Source organism: Phyllostomus discolor, chromosome 13 (assembly GCF_004126475.2).
Source record: "Phyllostomus discolor isolate MPI-MPIP mPhyDis1 chromosome 13, mPhyDis1.pri.v3, whole genome shotgun sequence".
Taxonomy (NCBI): domain Eukaryota; kingdom Metazoa; phylum Chordata; class Mammalia; order Chiroptera; family Phyllostomidae; genus Phyllostomus; species Phyllostomus discolor.
The window spans coordinates 19,663,579-19,683,323 of record NC_040915.2 but is presented as its reverse complement, the minus strand read 5'-3'; the positions used below and the strand labels follow the sequence as shown (position 1 = coordinate 19,683,323).

The 19,745-nt window shown below is 44.8% G+C and overlaps 1 protein-coding gene across 1 annotated transcript in view; it reads left to right on the top strand.

The window, feature by feature from the left end:
• The window catches only part of HTR4 (5-hydroxytryptamine receptor 4), a 120,140-nt gene extending 105,929 nt beyond the window's left edge, over positions 1-14,211 (top strand). Inside the window, exon 8 of the mRNA XM_036013939.1 lies at positions 11,643-14,211. Coding sequence (XP_035869832.1) covers positions 11,643-11,733 — 91 coding nt within the window. The 3' untranslated portion in view covers positions 11,734-14,211. The remainder of the gene's footprint in view (positions 1-11,642) is intronic.
• Positions 14,212-19,745: the final 5,534 nt, after the last annotated feature.

Sequence of the window (19,745 nt, the reverse complement as noted above, 5' to 3'; positions counted from 1 at the left end):
AGAAGGATGAGCTCCCTCTGCTAGAAGAAAAGCCAGAAATGAACTAAATTAAATTAATCACACTGTGTATAAATAATTGTTGAAACAACATGAGACAACATTTGTTTCCTGGGTACATCATGCCCTGTGCTGAACAGTTGAATTGAGACTATTATTTGGAATGTGCCTTCTGGCTTTTACGTTACCTGTAGGCATTTCTTTGACCCAGCATAAAACATGTGAACTGTGTCCAACAAGTTGGGTCTTTTCTGTGTGTAATTTTCCCCTTCTTCAAGGGCACCTGTGACTAGGGTGTTAGGGGTTCTGCCCAGCAGCCCCCTGAGATCGTGCCCACAGGAAGGAGGGACTGTGTGTGGCACCCTGCAAAGTAAGCCTGCAAACAACACTCAGCTGAGAGATGCCCAAGGTGGTTTATCCGAGGTCCAGAATGGGGACAGTGTGGTGTGGTGCTCTGACCCTTGACCTTGGCTGCACACTAGAGTCACCTGGGAGCTCTTAAGCAACACCTGAGCCTGGGTTCCACTTGTAGAGGTTCTATTGTAGTTGGTTCAGGTGCGGACCCAAAATGCACATTTTTTAGGAGCTCTGATGGGCAGCTGGATTGGGAACCACTGGGGCTGTGGAAACAGCAGGAAGCTTCTCTTGTCATCGCTTACCAGTCACCAAGCAGTCATTGTCTCTCTCCGTACCAATAAGGTGAGGGGATTCGAATAGAAAATACTTTAAAGTTTAGGCCTAGCTCCACCGGTTAAACAACTGAGATAGTGTGGATTTAAACCAGTAGTTTTTTTTTCTCTCTCTCTCTTAAACATGATTTATCTCCAAAATCACTCAGCATTTTAAAAATTTTTTAAATTTATTTTTCAATAACAGTTGACATACAGTATTATATTAGTTTCAGGTGTACAACATAGTGGTTAGACATTTATATACTTTATGAATTAATAAATCTATTACCCACCCATCTGACACTATACATAGTTATTATAATATTATTGAATATATAGGGATTAAAAACATAGGGATGTTTTTAATCGGGGGCTGTTTTGTTTATCGGGGCACATTTTGCAATGTCTGGAGGCATTTTTGGTTGTCACAAGCAGTGGGTGCTACCGGCAGCCAGTGACAGAGGTCAGAGATGCTGCTGAAATATGACAGTGCACGTACATGCCGCCACCACCCCCAGCAAAATAGTGCTGAGGTTGAAGAACCCTGCTTTAAACTAATCCGCTGGGCTTCCCAACAAAGAACCTCCTCTCCTCTTCACACAGTGCCAGGAGGTGTAAATGCTTCTATCTGCCCACCCCAGGGCAGCTCCTGCACCACGTGGCCCCTCTTAATCCACATCCATTCCCAAAACAAGATGAGGAGAGGGAAACCCTGGAGAAGGCGACTGGTGGAGTTTCTGGGAGGAAGGGCCCCGACTTTCTGTGCTTATAGTGCCCGTAACCTTGCAGATAAGCCCTTCCCACAAGGCGGGCTCCATGAGCTTGTTCTCTCACAGCGTGTACTTGGCAGAGACGCAGCCCTCCCGATTTAGTCAGAGCAGCTGTTCAGGAAGGAATCGCCTCCAAAGCACACGCAGAGCCACCAGAAAACCACTCCCCCGTGTAACCGAGAGTGCAGCCTGCAGTCGTCCCCGGTGGAACTGCGTGGGTCCCTGGCCCAGAGCAGGTGCGGGCCAACAACAGTGTGCTCAGAAGAGGGGCAACACCATGGTTTTCTTGGTGGGATTCATGACATATGAAGAACAGTGTAAGGAAATTAGAGCTTAAAGAAGATCCAGGTCATCGACACTGTTTTAATACACATCTAAGGGCTGTTATGGGAAAGAGGGACTCAACTTGTTCTGCATGGTCTCAAGAAAGAGAAGTGGGATCAGAGGATAGGAGTTTTAAGAATACGTGTTTTAGTGCACAATGGAATACATACTCAAACTCTAGTATGCAATACGGATTTTAGTGCACAGCTGTCTTACTAGGGAATTATTACGAAAGGAGAAGAAGAAAGTTGGAAGACCACCTGTCACTTAGAAGTGTTGACTGGCCAGCAGTCACCACAGTCATTGACGGATCATTAGTCAGCGTTGCTGAGGAAGGGCTGGGAGGGTGAAGACATTCTCAGCCCCTCCCGTTGTGATTGTGTGAGTGGCAGAACCATGGGGGTCCTCCTCCAGTGCAGGCAAACATGAGGGAGAGCAGCACCTGCTTCAGCCTTCAAAACATCTTGTTCAGTGTTATGGCTAAAAGCATAGCACTGGGTGTTTGATGGACTTTGGTTGGACTTCAGGTCCTGCCACTTTGAAGCTGTGTGATCCTGGGCAAGTTAGTTGACCTCTCAGTGCCTTGGTTTCTTCCTGTGCCAAATGGAAGCAAAGGTGGTTTTTGCCTCATGAGAGTGTTTGAGGGTTGTGTGAGGTATTGTGCATACAGAGCACGGGACACATAAGTTATTGACAAACTGCATTCTCATTATCCTCATCATCATCATTCTTCTTGGCAAAATCTCAGGAACACCAGTTAATAAGGGAGGCTCCTATTTCTGGAACTCTGGTTCATTGTCAGACACATGGTCTGAAGGGAAATGTTTGGTGTCAAAATCCCTATAATATCCTCCTGATAAGGGACAAGATAGTTCCTGAGCAGAAAGTTCATAAGAAGAAGCGATAGTTCAGTTGCAGGGATGGAGGAACTCAGGAGAAGGAGCAATGCAGAAAGGCCTGGCTGCTGGCTGACTTACTAGACATGCTGGGAAACCATCTTCAACCCCTGAGCGAGGAAAACCAATGAGTGGCTTCTGGTCACATAAACAAACCAACCGAGGGGGCTCTGTTCGCCCAACGAGCCAAGAACTTAGTCTTCACAAAATGATTACAGAACCGTCTTTTCTCATTTCCCTGCCTATTGCAGGTTATTTTTAACAAGATTCTTAGAAATATTTCACAGTTAGAATTGTTCTTGGAGAGCTTTATATTCTCTAAGAAATGAGTGAATCTATATTTTGATAAATCTAACAGATATACAGGGTGGGCAGAAGTAGGTTTGCGGTTGTGTACACAAAACAGAGTTTATTCTTGCACAATTGTTTATTGTATTGTTTTCCATATGGACAACTATAAACCTCCTTTTGTTCCACCCTGTATTTAGTTCCTGCTTATGTCCCTTTTGTCTTTTTAAGACTTCTATTTCCTTTACTGGCTGGTGTAGTGAAATCTTTCTCTCTGCTTGTGCATTAGCATTGCCTGCTTTAAGTTTCTGAGTTTGGGGAAAGAAGTACATGTGTGAACACATACATATACATACATATGTACACACACATGTACATATATATGTGATTGTCCAGTAAAATAATTAGTTGCTTTAGGAATAATTTGGCTTTGGTTTTCTGGCCCAAACATCACCATCTTCACCTTCACCATCATCATCTTAGAATCTACCATTTACTGAGCATTGACTTGTACACCAGGCATGGATCTCAGAGCATTACATGTGTTGTCGCACTGAATCCTTCATAGACTCTCTGGGGCAGGTATTATTGTTCCCACTTTACCAATGAGGAAACTGAGACTCGGAGAGATTAAATAACTTGGGCAGTGTTCTACAGTAGTGAATGGTAGGGCCAGGATTCTAATAAATGTTCATCTGAGGTCAAAGACCTTGCTGTTAACTATGAAACCACGCCCCTTGCTAGTTAACAGAGAACTCTTGAAAGGATGCAGAATGTTCAATTCTCAGGCACAGGAAGAGCTTCAGGAAGGATCTGATCAAATATCCCAACCAATGCCATGATCTCTTCTACACCTTATCTGGTAGGTAGCTGTCTATCTCTTTTCCCAAAGATGGGTAGCTCATCATTATTACCCAAGGCAAGACATTCTTGTGTTTGAATAGCCAGAGTTGTTGCAAAGTTTGGTCAGATTTTACTTGCCTGCATCTTAGCCTCATTCAAGTTCAGTTTTATAGCTGAAGGTGATAACAGAGCTCAAGCAGTCCAGTGGTTTCTAAACATTTTTTCCGGTGTGGAAATCTTTTGTTCCAATAGACTTTTCTTTGGAACTGTGAACAATAAAACTACAAGTGCACAGATCAAAACAAATGTTCACTTGAAGGTGTGTGTGCACAGAATCACGACCACCAACCCCATCCTGCCAATGTTTGATATAGCTTTTCCAGGGAGTTGTTCGTTAAAGTCTTGTTTAGAATAACCTGAAGAGACTGCTGAATCCAATGTGTTACAGACAAGAAAATTGAGCCCCAGAGACCCAGCAATCAAGAGAATTGATACCCAGGAATGATCTTGCTGGTATATCAGCAAAAGTACAAAGATCAGTATCCAAGTCTCGGAATTTCTAGCCCCAGCCTAACTTACTCATTCACCTATTAGCTTTGATGGCATGCTGAATATGGCATCCAGGCCCTGATCTAGGCAGTGGGGATATAGCAGCGCTCTAGACAGGCAAGATTCATACCATGAAAGAGTGCACAGTTGAGATTTTACCATGTCACTTATTTCTGATGGTTCAAAACCTGCCTTCGGACGCCCCACACCCTCATCCACATGTACTCACACCATCCTGGACAGTTTCTCTGTTCAGCCTGGTTCGTCCACGGCTTTCCAAAAGACTGGACCCTAGGATTGTCCTCAAGGCTGTTCACGCGCTCGGTGATTGTCAGGTGACTTTCCTGGACAGGCTTGCAAATTATAATTTTTTTCTACCTCTGATTTTCTTCTGGGACTAGGTGTATAATATAACCATAGAGAGAGAAGCTATTTTTCATGTATCATTCAAGAGTATGGAAAGGCCATTTGGGCACATAAGACCTGAAACTGTAAATGCTACCTGGAATGAGTTGCAATAAAATAAACTTGAACAATATAGTGTGACTTGCAGTGGGCAGATAGTGAAGGGTGTATGAAGTCCTTCTTGCTTGACCCAATCTGGTTTTCCAGCTCCTTCCCTTCAACGCTCCCCCAACCTGACACCCTAGGCAATACACATGCAAGATGGACCCATTTTTCTCAAGTAACTAGTGAATTCTCCTGCCTCAGGATTATTGTTTCTGCTGCCTCAAATGTTCTCTCTGACTGTCCTGCTGGCCCGAGCCTCCTCATTCCACTAGGCATGATTTCAGTACAAGCCCTCTGAACGTTCCTGCCCACCCCCTTAGTCTTCGAGTAGTAACAACCACTCCTCCTCTGGCCTCTCTTACCACCTGCTTCTCCTCTTGGAAGATCAGCTGATTCTGTGGGATCTTAAGGGCTTTTACACACCTGACACACTCTCCTCCCATCTAGGCAGCTTCTCAAGAGCGGAACTGGTTTCTGCCTGCTGAGTCCAGGAGTCCAGGGTGCCTGTTTAGGGACGGTGCCCACTCCGTGGTGCTGATGCAGTGAGACTCTGAGTTGGATGGTCTGGTTCAGACCCTGGCTCACCCTCTCCCTAGTTGTTGGCCCTGGGCTTACTGAGCCTCATTCCATTTAACTAGAGCCTGCAAATAATAAACCTATGGTATAAGACTGTTGTGAAAATCCTATGAGATAAGCCAAAACTCAATAAATGTCGGCTGTTTTTATTACAGATCCATGCCTTTAAGGCATTTTCTCCTAGATATTTTTAGGTTCTGTCATAATAGAAATACTTTGTGGAGAAAAAGCACGCAGTCTGATACCCCGAGACTCGAAGTTCCAATCTTTTTTCATATAGGAATTGTGGTAAGGAATTGGGAAAAATCTCACAAGGAGGTTGGCTTGGCCTTAGTTACATGTGCCTGTGGAGCCGTAGGGAAGCAGGTGCATTGGGATTAGAATAAGCCATACCCACTGGTTTGGTCTTGTACTTTGGTATGGTTGAAACATGGCCATAGCTGAAGCTCATGATGGAATTAAGGAGCCCTGGGAATACAGTTTGTCCCAGGGCCGCAAGGTTAGGCATTCTAAACTGCACAGACACAGCTTTTGGGGGGGTCCCTTCTGCAAGTAGCACAAAATAGCAGAAAGAGCTCTGGCCCACAATCCCAGAGCTTCTGCCCAGTGCACACGTGGCTTCCTGTGCTCGCTGAGGCATTATGCTCTCTGCAATTCAGTTTTCCCATCGTCTGACAGGGGCTGTTGTCACCTGCTTGCTCCTTGCACAGTTTTTTACCAGGTCAGCATTCTACCCGTACAATTTCTGATTTACTATTTGTCTTTAAATGCATTTTTACTTGTAAAGGAAATTATATCATGATCTTAACTGTAAAAGCATGTAGAGAAAGATGATTTAAAAATAGATGCAATGGAAACAAAAAATATTATTTGTATACATTATTATTAAGATTTAACTTGATCTGATTGCTTGCCAAAGGCTCGGAGTCTGAGGCCTGCTCCGTTTGTTAGCTATGACAGCCTTGGAAACGCCACAGTGGGACCAAGCTGAGTCTTTCTCTTTAAAATAAGCAGACAGATCACCTTGCAAAGGTATATAAATGTCTGACTACTGTTTTACAGCTGAAACTAGCACTGTATGTCAACTATCACTGAAAGATAAATTTTAAAAAAACAATCTAAAAAGATTTAATAATAACAAAAGAGCAAAAGAAATAAGTGAATTCCTTTACTGAGATTCAGATTATTCAACATTGAGCCCATTGGTTGGCAAATCACCCACAGAACACATCCCATGCTTGGGAAATACTGGGCCTTCCGGAGTCAGTATTCTATTCCAGTTGACAGTGAATCTGAAGTCGAATAAAGAGACTGACCTAAGGCATTGCCTTTTGAGTAAGGTAAGTTACAGGTAACGTAGTGTGTGCTCACTGTTTACAGGCAATTTGATTAATTTATATCAGCTCATTGTACCCAAACATTCCATTTTTTTCATTACAAAAAGATTACCTAAAATATTGCTTATGCATTTTACATTTTTTTGCCTTCTCATATTCATGATGCATCACTAAGCCTTTTCTCATTTCTTCATCAATGTCATGAAAACCAGTACATACCTACCCCCTCTTCCACTTTGTTAAACTGCGTGCCTTTCCATGATTTCGTTCCGATCCCTTGCGGAGCATCACTGAGAGCTCATACTTCCAGCTCTGGCCTTTCCCACTCCTGCATTTTCTCTTTGCTGCCCACCGGGAGTCTCAGGGTCTAAGCTCTGCCTCGGGGATGAGTAGAGTACCTGGATATTCCCCTATTCATGGAACATCATCCCCCCAAGGGCAGAAGAATCACCTGAGAACACCTTATAAAAATGCAAATGTCTGCTCTTCCTACTTCACATATGCCCTCTCAGCCAGCTGTCAGAGGTCTGGTGTGGATCCCGGGAATCTGTGTTTGTTGCAGCTGCCCACGATAATTCTGGTGCACATAGTCTCTGGGCCACTCTGTGAAAGATGACTTAGCAGCCAGGGTTTCTTTCCCTCCAACTCCTTCTCATCCTCGGCCAACTCCTCCCCCTCCTCCTTCCTCTTCTGGAACACTGAAGTTAGATAGTGATAAGTTGATTTCCTCAACTGTTAATATTAAACTTCATCCCCAAACTCTTCCCATCACACAAATAATTTCCACATTTCCCATGGACAGAATTCCAGGATTGGGAGGCAGCATGCCTGATCCATAGCGCTGGATCTGTACTACCCATGAGTCCATCCATGCCTGTACACCAACCTACTTCCTCTTCTAAAACTAAAACAATACTCTGCATCTTCCTTCCTTACAGATTTGTGTTGAAGACTAAATGTGGGAAAGGACATACAAATGCTTCATAAATCGTAGAGGATTTTCACAAAACTATTACAACAAAAAACTATTCAGAAATGCTTCTGTTAAAATATTGGAGATTCTTTTTTAATGGTGTTTTGCATCAGAGATTTTGAGCAACTCTGCCAATGTTTCTGATGCAGCATATGTTTAAGGAGAGGCAGTTGTGATTTCGCTGCATTTTAAGTTGTGGCATCTCAGCCCTCCCCTAGCCTATCCTGCTCAGATACATTTAACAGCTTTGCAATGTAATTTCACAGATTCAGAAATTGAGGTCTTTCGGATTCTTTAACACAAATCCAAAAATTACACCCCCTTGTGTTTCCAGTGAAACCTCTTCCCTCCACACAGAATATAAAGTATCAGATAAGATACTAACAATAGAATATTAAAAGCCAGATTTGAAGCAATTACCCACAGCTTTGGAGAACAGTCCCACACACAGCTGGTGCCCAATCAGAAGGTCTGCATCTGTCACCCACCATCTCTGCTACTCACACAATCAGAATGTCAGAGCTGCAAAGGATCTTATAGATAAACCTCCTCCTCATTTAAAAGATGGGGAAGTGAGGCACAGCGAAGGGACTAAGTCATCAAGTCACATATGGAGGGAGGCTAACAAGGCATTAGAACACAGGTCCCGGTCTCCTGGTTGACTGCTCACCTTGCTACACTCAGCGGCTGCCTTTGCTGAGTTAGTATGGTGACCTTGGAGTTGAAAGTGGTTCACTCGGTGTTAAGGCCGTGTGCGCTGAGTGTGATGTTTTGTACTGGAAAGAGGTCTCTTGAGGTGCCGCATATTTGGCCATAATTTTTGTATCTTAAATGAAAACCTAAAAGGTAGATGACATTAAACTGTGAAGTGTTAATGATTAGGTCAGTACAATAGTGTAAACTGACAGTGACACAGGCCAACCAGCACACAAGATCACTCTGTCATTATTCTCAAGTCCCCCATTTGCCCTGCCTACAGGGAGCTGGTTGAGAGTTCTCCATAGGGCTAGAGGTTGGGCCATTGTCCTTCTTTCTGTCTTTGGCGAGGGCTATATTGATGTGTCCTGAATGAAAAGAAGTGATACTGGACATCTATTAGCAAGTCCACAGTAATCTCGATCTTTTTTTGTTTTGTAGATAATGAAAAGCCTTCATTGTGTTTATTTTTGCTTATTTTTCAAGCATAAACTTTTTAAAAAATTTATTAGTTTATTAGAGTGACAATAGTTAATAAAATTACATAGGTTTCAAGTGTACAGTTCTACAGTACATCATCTGTCTACTGGGTTGTGTGTTCACCACCCAAATTCAAGTCTCCTTCTGTCTGCATTTATCCCCCCTTCACCCTCTTCTGCCTGCCCCCTGGCAATATAACCTTTTGGAAACACTTCTCAAGGACCTTCTCCATTCTTCCAGCAGCTCTGGTGCCTTCCGGGACATCCAGCTCTGTGGCTCCTCCTGCCTGGTCTTCCATCCTCTCTCCCCGTTCTTTGTTATGTTTGTTAACCCAGCCTTTTCCTCTGACTTTGTCTTCCACAGTTTCCTCCTGCCTTTGCAGGGTTTTTTCTGTGTCATCTAGCCTCCCCAGGCCTGCTTCACAGAAAACTCACACGCCTCTTTAATGGGCAGGAGGGGTTAGCTGGAGAGCCCGGTGTTAACCTCTCAGTCACACTGTGTTTCAGTAAAATGGGGGCCACTTCACACTGTAGACTTTCCGTGGGTGGATTAGATAAACTCTGCGTCCCTGTGCATACTCCTTTTACCTCGGAGTCCATCACAGCGGGACAAGGAAATGTTAGAGACAGCAGCGCTGGACTTAGGAGGGGCAGTTCTCAAGATGACCAGTAACGGTAGATCAGGACAAGTAAGAGCACAGAATTTAGTATCAAAAGTGACCTAAATGGAAGGCCTGATCTTGACATTTATTGAGTAAACTTGGGCAAGTGCTCTGAAGCCCAGTTTCCTTGTGTGTTGAAGAAGTGTAAAATACATGAATTAATGCATAACACGCAGGGGCTGCCCTAGTGGGTGGTTGCTTTATTGTTGATAATAATGATAATAAACAAGTACTATACAAAGGGAATTTGGCTAATGAGAAGTGAGAAGCCCCTCCTTTTTTCCTTTCTAGCCATTCTTTTTTTAAAAAAAAATAGGTATATTCAATGAACGAGACAGATAAACATGTTGGGGGAGGTGCGTAAAGGCATGAGACCACATCCTGAATTATGTAGTGAATTTATACTTGAAAGTGATAAGTGGAAAGTCTGGAAGAGGGAATGTATAACCAAAGATGAATCAAAAGCTATGTTCAGAGCAAGTCGCAAATCCAGGAATAGTTAGATCTCATTAGTTAGGGAAGAAATCTTGTATACTCTGCTTTAATAAGAAAAGTCTTACAACTGGAAATGAGAGAACATTATAGGGAGAAAATTGCTGTCCAGGGTCAAGGAGAATATTTTACTACCTCTGAGCCAAGATGGGTCATAGCGCAGGGGACTAAAGGAACCCGTTGATAGGACCTCGACTGGGGCTCTTTGGGGGACTGGAGAAACGATGGCAGCCTGGAGACCAGTAAATGTTGACCCAGTTGTTAAAGAAATACTAAAGCTAGACTCGGGAAACTATACACTCGTAGCTTGAAGTAGACCTTACCCAAATTCTAAGATGGTTATAACACAGATCATTTGAGAACAAGAGTCCGTGTCATTTCATTAAAAGTAAACCATACCCTTGTGAACAGGGACAACAGTGTGGCAATGGCAGGGTGAGGGGAGGGGGTAGGTGGAGGTGGGAGAGGGCATAAGGGGGATAAATGGTGATGGAAAATAAGTTAAGTAAATACATAAATCATGCCAACTAATTTCATTATCTATTAGGACACATTCATTTATTACTTGGCAGAGACATTTCAGCAAGGCAGTGGACAAGCCTGCCATGGGTGGGCCCATTCTCAGGCCCACTGAATGTCACCTGTTTGCTGTGAAGGTCACCTGTGGTGGTGTGCCACAGTTCTCTGTGCCGGCCCTGTCCTGACACTAAACTGAAAGGTCTAGTTAGCAATAAACTACCTGACCTTTCTGTGTGCTTGTAAAATCCTTATAGCCTAGTTTGAGTCAATGCTAAAGAATCACATCTTGAATGAGGAAATTGTTATTATTATGTCAAATGATCTCAGTGAGCTAAAATGATAGCAGATCAATAAAATGAAATTTAACTGAGACCAGGGTAATGTCCTATATTTTGACTCAAACAAGCACAACAATAAACTGCACCAATGTGATAAAGAACCACAGGAATTGACAACTGTTTGTATCAAAAGCATACAAGCTGACAACAAACTCAATACAAGCCGATAGTGTATGACCATAGTGAGAAATGAACTTAATGTTGACCACGTTCACTGAAGTCACCTAAACTGATGGTGAAAAGTGAATGACCTGTGAGGTTCACTGTGTAGGTTTGCGCTCTTTCCCGGTGCTCTGTTTTAAGAGAGACAATCATAAAATAAGGATTGTGTTCAGAGGACAGTGCTCATTCTGGGGACTATTCTGGAAGCCATAGTATCCCATGAACTATTAGAGAAATGTGTAGCCCAGAGAGAGAAAACTTGGAGGCTATCATTAGTAGAGGGAAGAATTTTCAGTGGGCCTACAGGGCACAGCAGTGCCACTCGGAAGACAGACTTTGGCTAAACATTAATAAGTGCTTTCTAATAACAATAACAAGCCCTTTCTATAAAATTGCTCAGAAATGAAATGTTCTAGTCAGTCTCTGGAGACCCCTGCACAGGGACCAACCAGCCCCTGTCTGCATGCCACGGGGGCTTTTCTGCATGGGTGGGCTTTTCACGAGATCCTCTGTGATGCCCATTGCAACTCTGAGGTTCTCTGGTCTTCTCCCCTTTCCAGGGATGCAGTGGAGTGTGGTGGCCAGTGGGAGAGTCAGAGCCACCCTCCAGCGACTTCTCCTTTGGTGGCTGCTCAGCCCTGTGACACTTAGTCCCCTGGGGCAGTGACTCAGAAGACAGCCATCCCTCCAGGAGAGGGCCAGGTCCTGCCTAAGCTGCTGCTCGTGCATGACTGCACCTGGTATTCTTCTCACCCGAGCGTTCCATCCGTTCGTCCGTCCGTCCTCCGGGGCAGGCCTTCCACGCCCACGGGCTTTTCCTCTGGGATGCCAGCAGGCGATGTTTGAGGGAGTCCGGGGAGAGCACAGCCCCCTTGTTCACTGGGGGTTCTCTTCCAGAGACGCCCACCTCCCATGATGGGATTTGTTTTCTTTCTCAGCCCTCCTTCCTGACTTCTCATCCTTGCCTGACACTGTCTGTTGTCTCTTCACCGTGCCTGGTCAGTTTCCCCCGTGTTCCAGACACGATTGCTCACTGTGTCTTATCTCAGCCTTAGGTGTCGCTAAGTATGCCTTCTTTTCTGTGCCTGCTCACAGGTGTTGTCAGAACACATTCTCCTTGTGCCTGTCTTGGTCAGAGTCGTGTTCAAAAGCTCACATGTCTTGCGTGTTTTAGCTACTCACTGTCTCATCTCATCTTGGTCTGTGCCAGACACTAGCACACTTGCCTCCCTGTGTCCGGGTCCGAATGTGTGTCCTCCTGGCCAGCCCCCGTGTCGGCAACAGATTTCACCTACTCTGCCTTATGTCTGGTTTCAGTCCTTCTCTTCAGGACAGGCTTCACTTATTTATCATGGAAGACACTGGGGCAGAGACCTGCCCAAGGAAACGGGTCTCTGCAGCGACCTTGGAGGGAAGCCAAAGACAGATAGCTGCCCCCTAGTGCTGTGGCCTCAGCTCTGAGACACCTGCCTTGCTCTTGAACTAGAGCAGCATCTTGTCCTAAGGAGCCCTGGGCAGGGCCAGTGGTACCGTAGTGCTTATTAACAGACTTTGGGATCTTTTCCATGAACTCGTGGTGCGTCCCACAGCACTAATTTGTAACCCTGGATTCTGGTCGCGTTGCTCTTGAAGAAGAGAACTGTCGGGAGCTCACACTGCTGAGACCTGTCATTCACTGCAGTTCCCCCAGCCCCTGCCCCCTGCCATGGAGGAGGCAGGACCGAGCAGTGCCGGAGGTGGAAAACCAGTGCTTGACTTGAAGCTGAAGGACTCGCATTCCAGCCGCGGCTCTGTTCCTGATAGATGGTGAGATCTTGACCCAACCCTTCTATCCCTGGACGTCACTCTCTGTATCTGTTCATTGAAGTTTGGACTAGGGGATCGCTGAGATTCCTCTCTGTTTCTAGGACAACAGGATGCAGTTACAGCCGTCTGCTACCTCGAAAAGCCATGGCCCACCTGTGTTTTGTGTGTTTCCAAGGACCTAGCCACCTCCTTTGGGCCTTCTAGACCCTGGACCTTGCCAGCTTTGCCCTTCGGATTCACCTGGATGTCTTTCATTCCACGCTCAGTCCATGGCTCCTGCCAGCTGCCCCAAAGTGAATGTCACGAAGAAGTCAATGACATCATGTCCCAGAGCCATGGGAGGTTTTAACTTTGATCTTGGCTGTGATTTGATAGCATCTCAGGACTTTGTATATTCACTTTGTTTCTGCTGCTTAAGAAGTGTCAGTTACCATTTCTGTTGATGTTTACTTTAGTCCCGGAATCGAACTGGACAGGAAAGGGACTTTGGAATGAGGAAGAAGATATTGCCCCCAAACCACCCAAATGAAAAAAAAAAAATCTGTCCTGTGAAGACTTAATTTTATTGGGGAGGAAGTCCTGCCTTAGGAAAGGGAAAAAGCCTCTCAAGAGAATGTTCTTTAGAACTCCCGCGTATTGTTGAGAAGTACTGCACCGTGTGAAAAGCTCTGTGGGAGGCCAGGACTCTCGCTGGTCCAAGAAACGGATTCAACTGGGCATCCATTCTTATCACACGTGACAAAAGTCTATTTTAAGTCCTGCCTTGCACCTTGACTCTTGCTAGACCAAACCCCTTTGATCTTTCAAGTCACTGTCCTCTGTCCTTACTAGATTGGGACTTAGGACCATTTCAAGGTTGATTCTTTTCTAATACAAAGGAGGGAGCAGTAAGATTCTGAATCCCAAGGCTGTGAACCTGGCCGTCAGACCCAAACTGGGTGCTCCAACGGCTGCCGCGCTGCCCACCACCTCCGTGAGCACGTGCACTGAATCAATGGCTGCTTTACTGTGTGACCCTGAACTACTAGCCAGACCCCTCTGGATTCTGGGAGAACCTCTCCTGCCTACATCACAAAGTTGTTGTGACGATAAACGATTTTTGTAAAAAAAACATCCTGTAAATCATAAAATACCATTCTGTATGTTTATTATTACTTTGGATGCTTCTGAGCTCCCCAGAACGAAGAATTCTTGATGAACCGGTTTAAAGGATAAGCCTTCTATATTGAAAAACATACCACAGGAGCACCTTTGGGGGCTCCAGTCTTCCACATCCATCCTTCATTTGGCTACTCCGGGTTGTGCAGCCCACATGACATTGCAAATATATATGCCATGAGACCTTCATCTGATGGGATTGTGTTGTTGTTAGAATAAAGGAGTGGGTGGGGAGATACGGGGACTAATTTTGGTAAGAATGAGCCACACTTCATGTAACTTCAAAGTAGCATGGAATAAATTCAAATGCCTTTTGCCATGAAACATTTGTTGGGAGAAAAAGGGTCACCAAAATTACCCCTATCCTATAAATTCTATTTTAAAAAAAAACAACAATCCTCAAATGTGGACCAGATTATGAATGAGCATCTGACAAGGAAGTTACACACAGAATCTGCTAAGATACTGAACCAGATAACTTTTGAGATTTTGCTAATCTGGCAGTCTGTATAAGTGATCACTAGCTATAGTTTAATATAGTTATTTTCCTAGCACTTTAATTTTGTTTACACTGTTAATAAAGTACAACGGGGGCCACTCATCCAGGCCACAAAGCACTGAGCCTCCCTGTAACCAACATGTGAACTACACGTGTGCCCCTCCCGTAGAACATGGAACTTAGGTACACAATTTCAGAAGGCTGTAAGTGTTCACGACGGCTGTAACTTCAGCTTCGTGAAGTGGTTAGTTATGCCTGTGACTGACCTGAAGCCTGAACTCTGAAGGCACCGGGATCCTTGAGTCCAGTTCGTCTCCGTGGGGACCGCCCTTGGCTTTACGACGCAGACTTTTTGATACACTTCCCGAAAAGGTATTCTGAGAAAAGTGGGAGCCTGTGTAGACTTGTTTTTTTAATGGATAAATTCTATTTATTGATAAACATGAATAAATGACATGTATGTTTACATTGGTGCATTCTGTACATCTTTACATAAATTACATATTGAAGGAAATCTTTAGACTGAAAACTAATAATTGAATTTTGAACGCACAGTAGAATACCAACAGCAGCCCTTGACTCAGTTCTCTGTAGGCTCCGTAGACCAACCCAACCCTCTGAAGCTTTGGGCATTTGACGCTGGAGAACATTCTGACTCCAGTGTCAGGTTCTCCTCAAGGTGAAGCCAGAGGCCCGGGACTGCTGGATGACCTGATTCTACCTGCCTGCGTGGACCTTCATCAGGGCCTCGAGCACTAGGACAGATCTCTCTGCCGTGGTCATCCCAAGAGCAGAGGGTGGGGAAGGATTCAGCACCACCACTCTCAGGGCACGAGCCCTGGGAGCTATCCCCAGCTGCATGTACATCCACAGGGCTTGGATGGGGGCTACTAAGCACGTGCCTTGTAGCTGAAACATTTTTTGGTGTCATGAACCTCCAGAAACCCCCATGAGTCCAGCCCCCATGCCCTGGAGCCTTCAGGGTGTTAGGCCTAGAGTGTATATGTCAGTGAAATCCCATTGCTACTACTTTTGTGTAGGGGCAATGGAAAGAGCCCCCTTGGTGGTCAGGGGAAGGGTATTTGTGCCGGTTCCTCTGTCTAACTCTTGGGGCCTCCACCATCTCACATATCAAATACAGAGGATGGACAAGAACTAGGTTTTCAAATCAGAATCCTTCACACACAAATTTGCCTGGAACTCCACTGCACTTGGGCCGAAATGGGGTGGGGCACAATGTGACTGGGTCCTCCATCTCTGCTCTTTGTGTTTCATCCCTGGGAAGAAGCTTCTTCACAGCTTCAGGTTCTACACAGCTGAACCAGGCACTCTCCTCTCGAGGTCTGTGGTGGTGTTTGGTTTTCCTCCTCCATAGTTTTTCTAAAAAATTCGTAAGGCCTCTGGGTATTTATCCAGGTGTATTTCCTCAGAATCACACCTGTCCACTCTTTTACAAAAGTTCTTCCTCCATACAAAAAACAAAAAACAAAAAAACAAAAAGCTTAGTCCTGGCTGGGTAGCTCAGTTGGTTAGAGTGTTGTCCACATATGCGAAAGTTACAGGTTCAATCCCCAGTCAAGGCAACCAATGAATGTGTAAATAAGTAAATCAACAACTCTCTCTCTCTGTCTGTCTGTCTGTCTGTCTGTCTGTCTCTCTCTCTCTCTCTCTCCTCGCCTCTCAAATCAATAAATTTTAAAAATTGGTCAATGTCTTGCAACTTTCATCCTAGAATGACAGTCTGAGCCATAAGCCCCCTGCAAAGCATCTGCTGTGTCCAGACAGAGAACTAGACCTTAGACATTCAACCAGTCCAGCCTGAGGCCACTGTCCCCATTCTTGCTTTTATTTCAAATTGCCTTTCTTCACGTTGGAGCAGCCTTCTCCCAACCCACCCAAGGGTGAGAACTTAACAATGATTCAGTATTTGCTCTATGGTAGATAGTTTTTTATTTGTTAAATAGCTTACTTTTATCAACAGCACTACAATGTTCGCAGATTTATTTTTTGGGACATCTACTTTGTGTTAGAGGTTAATCAATAAATAATACTGACAAGGTCTCTGCCCTCTCATCAGGAACTGGAAAATTAACAAGGAAACATATATACGTGAATTAGACAAGGTTAGGTACAGTACTATAAAGAATATGGAAAACAGAAATGAGGCTGAGGTGTGCACGTGATCTGGGGTAGTCAGGGAAAGCTGCGTGGAACAGGGCCAGCCCTGTGACCTGGGGCAGTATGCTGGAGAGCTGTCAGTCATGTGCTGATGGGAGGAATGTGATGCCATTGAAAGATACCAGCAAACACAAGACTCTGGGGCAAAGATGAGCTGTGCATGCCTGGCTGGTGCTCAGTAAATGTGGGCAAAGTGGGAGGAACCTGATAGTAATTCAACAGCATTCAATACTGATGATTAGTCACTTCCTATGTGCCAGGCTTGGTGGGAAGCATTGTGTATGGAAACCCTACAGGTAAGTCTCATTTTCCTATTGTGTTGTTGAATCTGAGCTGCACATCAGAGAGGTGACCTGGAATTTGCCCAAGGACAAAGCGATTACCCAGGCCCTGCCGGCCTGGCCTTTCTCCCCCACACATCCCTTGCAGGGGGAACTGAGTCACCGGAGGTCGTTAGCTTGAGCAGCAAGAACCATCCTTGAAACGGATGAATTCTCATCTTGCACATCTTTCCCCTTTGGCCTCTCTTCCTTCTCCCTGGAGTATTGGCTGTCTGCAAACAAAGATGCATTTACACAGTGGTTCTTTATCGATTTTAAATAAGTAATTCCAAATAGCATCTAATTAGAAGTAAACACCAATTCTTGGCCAGCCAGAAAGTGGTTCACTAGTAAAACTATTCATTTTATCAGACGTTGGAGGACATTCAAGCTGGTTATATAATCAGCAGACTTTTCTCAGGCATTTCCTTATCTCCATCCTTTCTGACATCATCCTTCTGCAATCAATGCTATCTTTCATCTGGACTGGCCTTTAGGCTGTACAACCCAGTATAAGCAAGCCATTTCTTGATCAAAATCCCTACCAGATAATTCATTGCCTACCAAACTCTGGGCTCCCTGTAGTTTTTTCTAAGTCTACTGTTTACAGCTTCGCCTCCAGTTATTTCTCTTTATCCCTTCAGAGCAGACCGTGTGCTCCAGGTTCCACGCACTTTCTCTTCACGATTCCACCTTCAGTCTATTGATCCTGCTTTCTTTCCACTGGGCGTGCGTCTCCCAGTATCTTTTACGAAGTCTGTCTCCAGTGCCACCTTCTACTTGAAGTCTTCGCCAGCCTCCAGGAAAGCATGGGGCTTGGGACCTATTCCAACCCCCAAAGCACTTTATTTGTCCTTCTCTTAGGACATTGGGCCAGGCTTCTCCATGGGGCTCACTAATCCTGCCCTTTCTGAGCTTCCATACCAGATTTTGAGCTCCTTGAGGTCAGGAACAATTCTTATAGGTCATTTCTTTTTTTTTCGTGCCCAACTCAGGGTTCTGTGTGCTGGAGCTGTCCAGTAAATTCACTGAATCCCCATCTTCAGAAGAATTTGGAGCCTTGCGCTGTTTATAGCGTCCACACTGCACCATCCCACTGCGCTCTTTAAACCCCAAATCCCACTGCTACTCTAATACTTCACCCGCTGCCAAGGCTGCAGCCTCCAGATAAGAGAAAAACCTTTCTGTGACAGCTTTGAATAAAATCAAGATGTTTATCCTATTTCTTGCAAGGAGCAAAAGGATTAGAGTTTTTAAATACCACTATTTCCCTGATTCGTAGCAAGCTTTTTTCCTTTTTTAGTTCATGTCTGTGTATTGAAAAAAGAACTTAAGCTTAAGTTGTGTTGATAGAATGCGGTGATGAGTCAGACTGAAGTTGGGTGAGTCACTTGATATTGTATAATCCTAGAGACCACTGGCCACTGTGTCACCAGTGGCATTTATTGGGACAGCACTGTGCACAGAGTGGGTGGAGGGTGGGATCAGGACACCTTGAGAGTAGCTCAGGCTAGAGTGTGATAGAGAATGTTAAAGAAGATGCCAGAAAATGTATCCTTTCCCCTCGTACCTTGATGACTTGATATACGACTCTGTGCGTGCTCCTGCCCCTTTTGGCTTAAGTTTTACTGTCTATACATTGGGAGGCTTTCTGTGGTCAGGAACTTGGGCTTCGTCCTTAGACAGACATGGGTTTAGATTCAGGCTCCATCAATGACTGTGTCTCACTTTGGGCAAGCTCTGACCACCCAAGCCTCAGTTTCTTCTTAGCACAAGAGTAACAGTGGCACATCCCCCAGAGTGTGGTTGTGAGGCTTCTGTGAGTCAAAGCTAAACAGTGGAGCACAGTCCCCGGCATAGAGTAAGCGCTCACCGAAGGCTAGCTGTTACTGTTACCACTCTGCAGCCCATGACATTGGAAATTCTGAAGCTGTATGCAGAGCCCTATGCAAAGGGTATTGAGGAACCAAGGGTGGGGAGTGGGAAGACAGCAGGCAGGGGTTGTTCCTATGCCAGTTGTCCACTCATGGAAGGGGCATGCACACTATTCAGAAGATGACGGAGATGGTCCGGGATCTGGCTACAGAATCAGGGGCAATTGACAGGATGAGCATGTGCAGGAAATGGAGAGAACTCAGTTGTCATTCAGTGTCTCTCTACCTTCTCCAACTCATGAGTTTCCTAACCGATAGTCTCTCTTCACCAAGGGACGAGGGGACTCGTGTATTGAGCACTAAGCTGTCAGTACTCTCTGGACACTTTATATATCTTATAACATGTAATCCTCAAAGAGAAATAAAAGTATTGTCTGGATCAAATTCTAGCTTCTCAACGTGCCAGCTGTGTTTCCTTGGGCAAGTTAGTTAACCTCTCTGAGCCTCTGTTTCTTCACGAGTGAAACAGATGTGTTGGCACTACTTAACTTGTGAGGTTGTATATTTTAAATAAAATTGTGTATGTGATGGCAATTACGATACTACCTGCCAGATAACTGGGAGTTTTTATCATTTTCCTTGGTATTGCATATAACAACCTCCTTTCTGTAGATAAGTAAAATGGCCCTTAAGGAGACCAAGTTCCTGACCCGAGGTCACACGAGTAATAAGAGCAGAGCCAGGATGCAGACTTAGATGTGGGTCTCTTGAGAATCCACTCTTTGATTTTCTGCCTGTGTAGAAGGTAAGAGATAGGAGTGATACCAT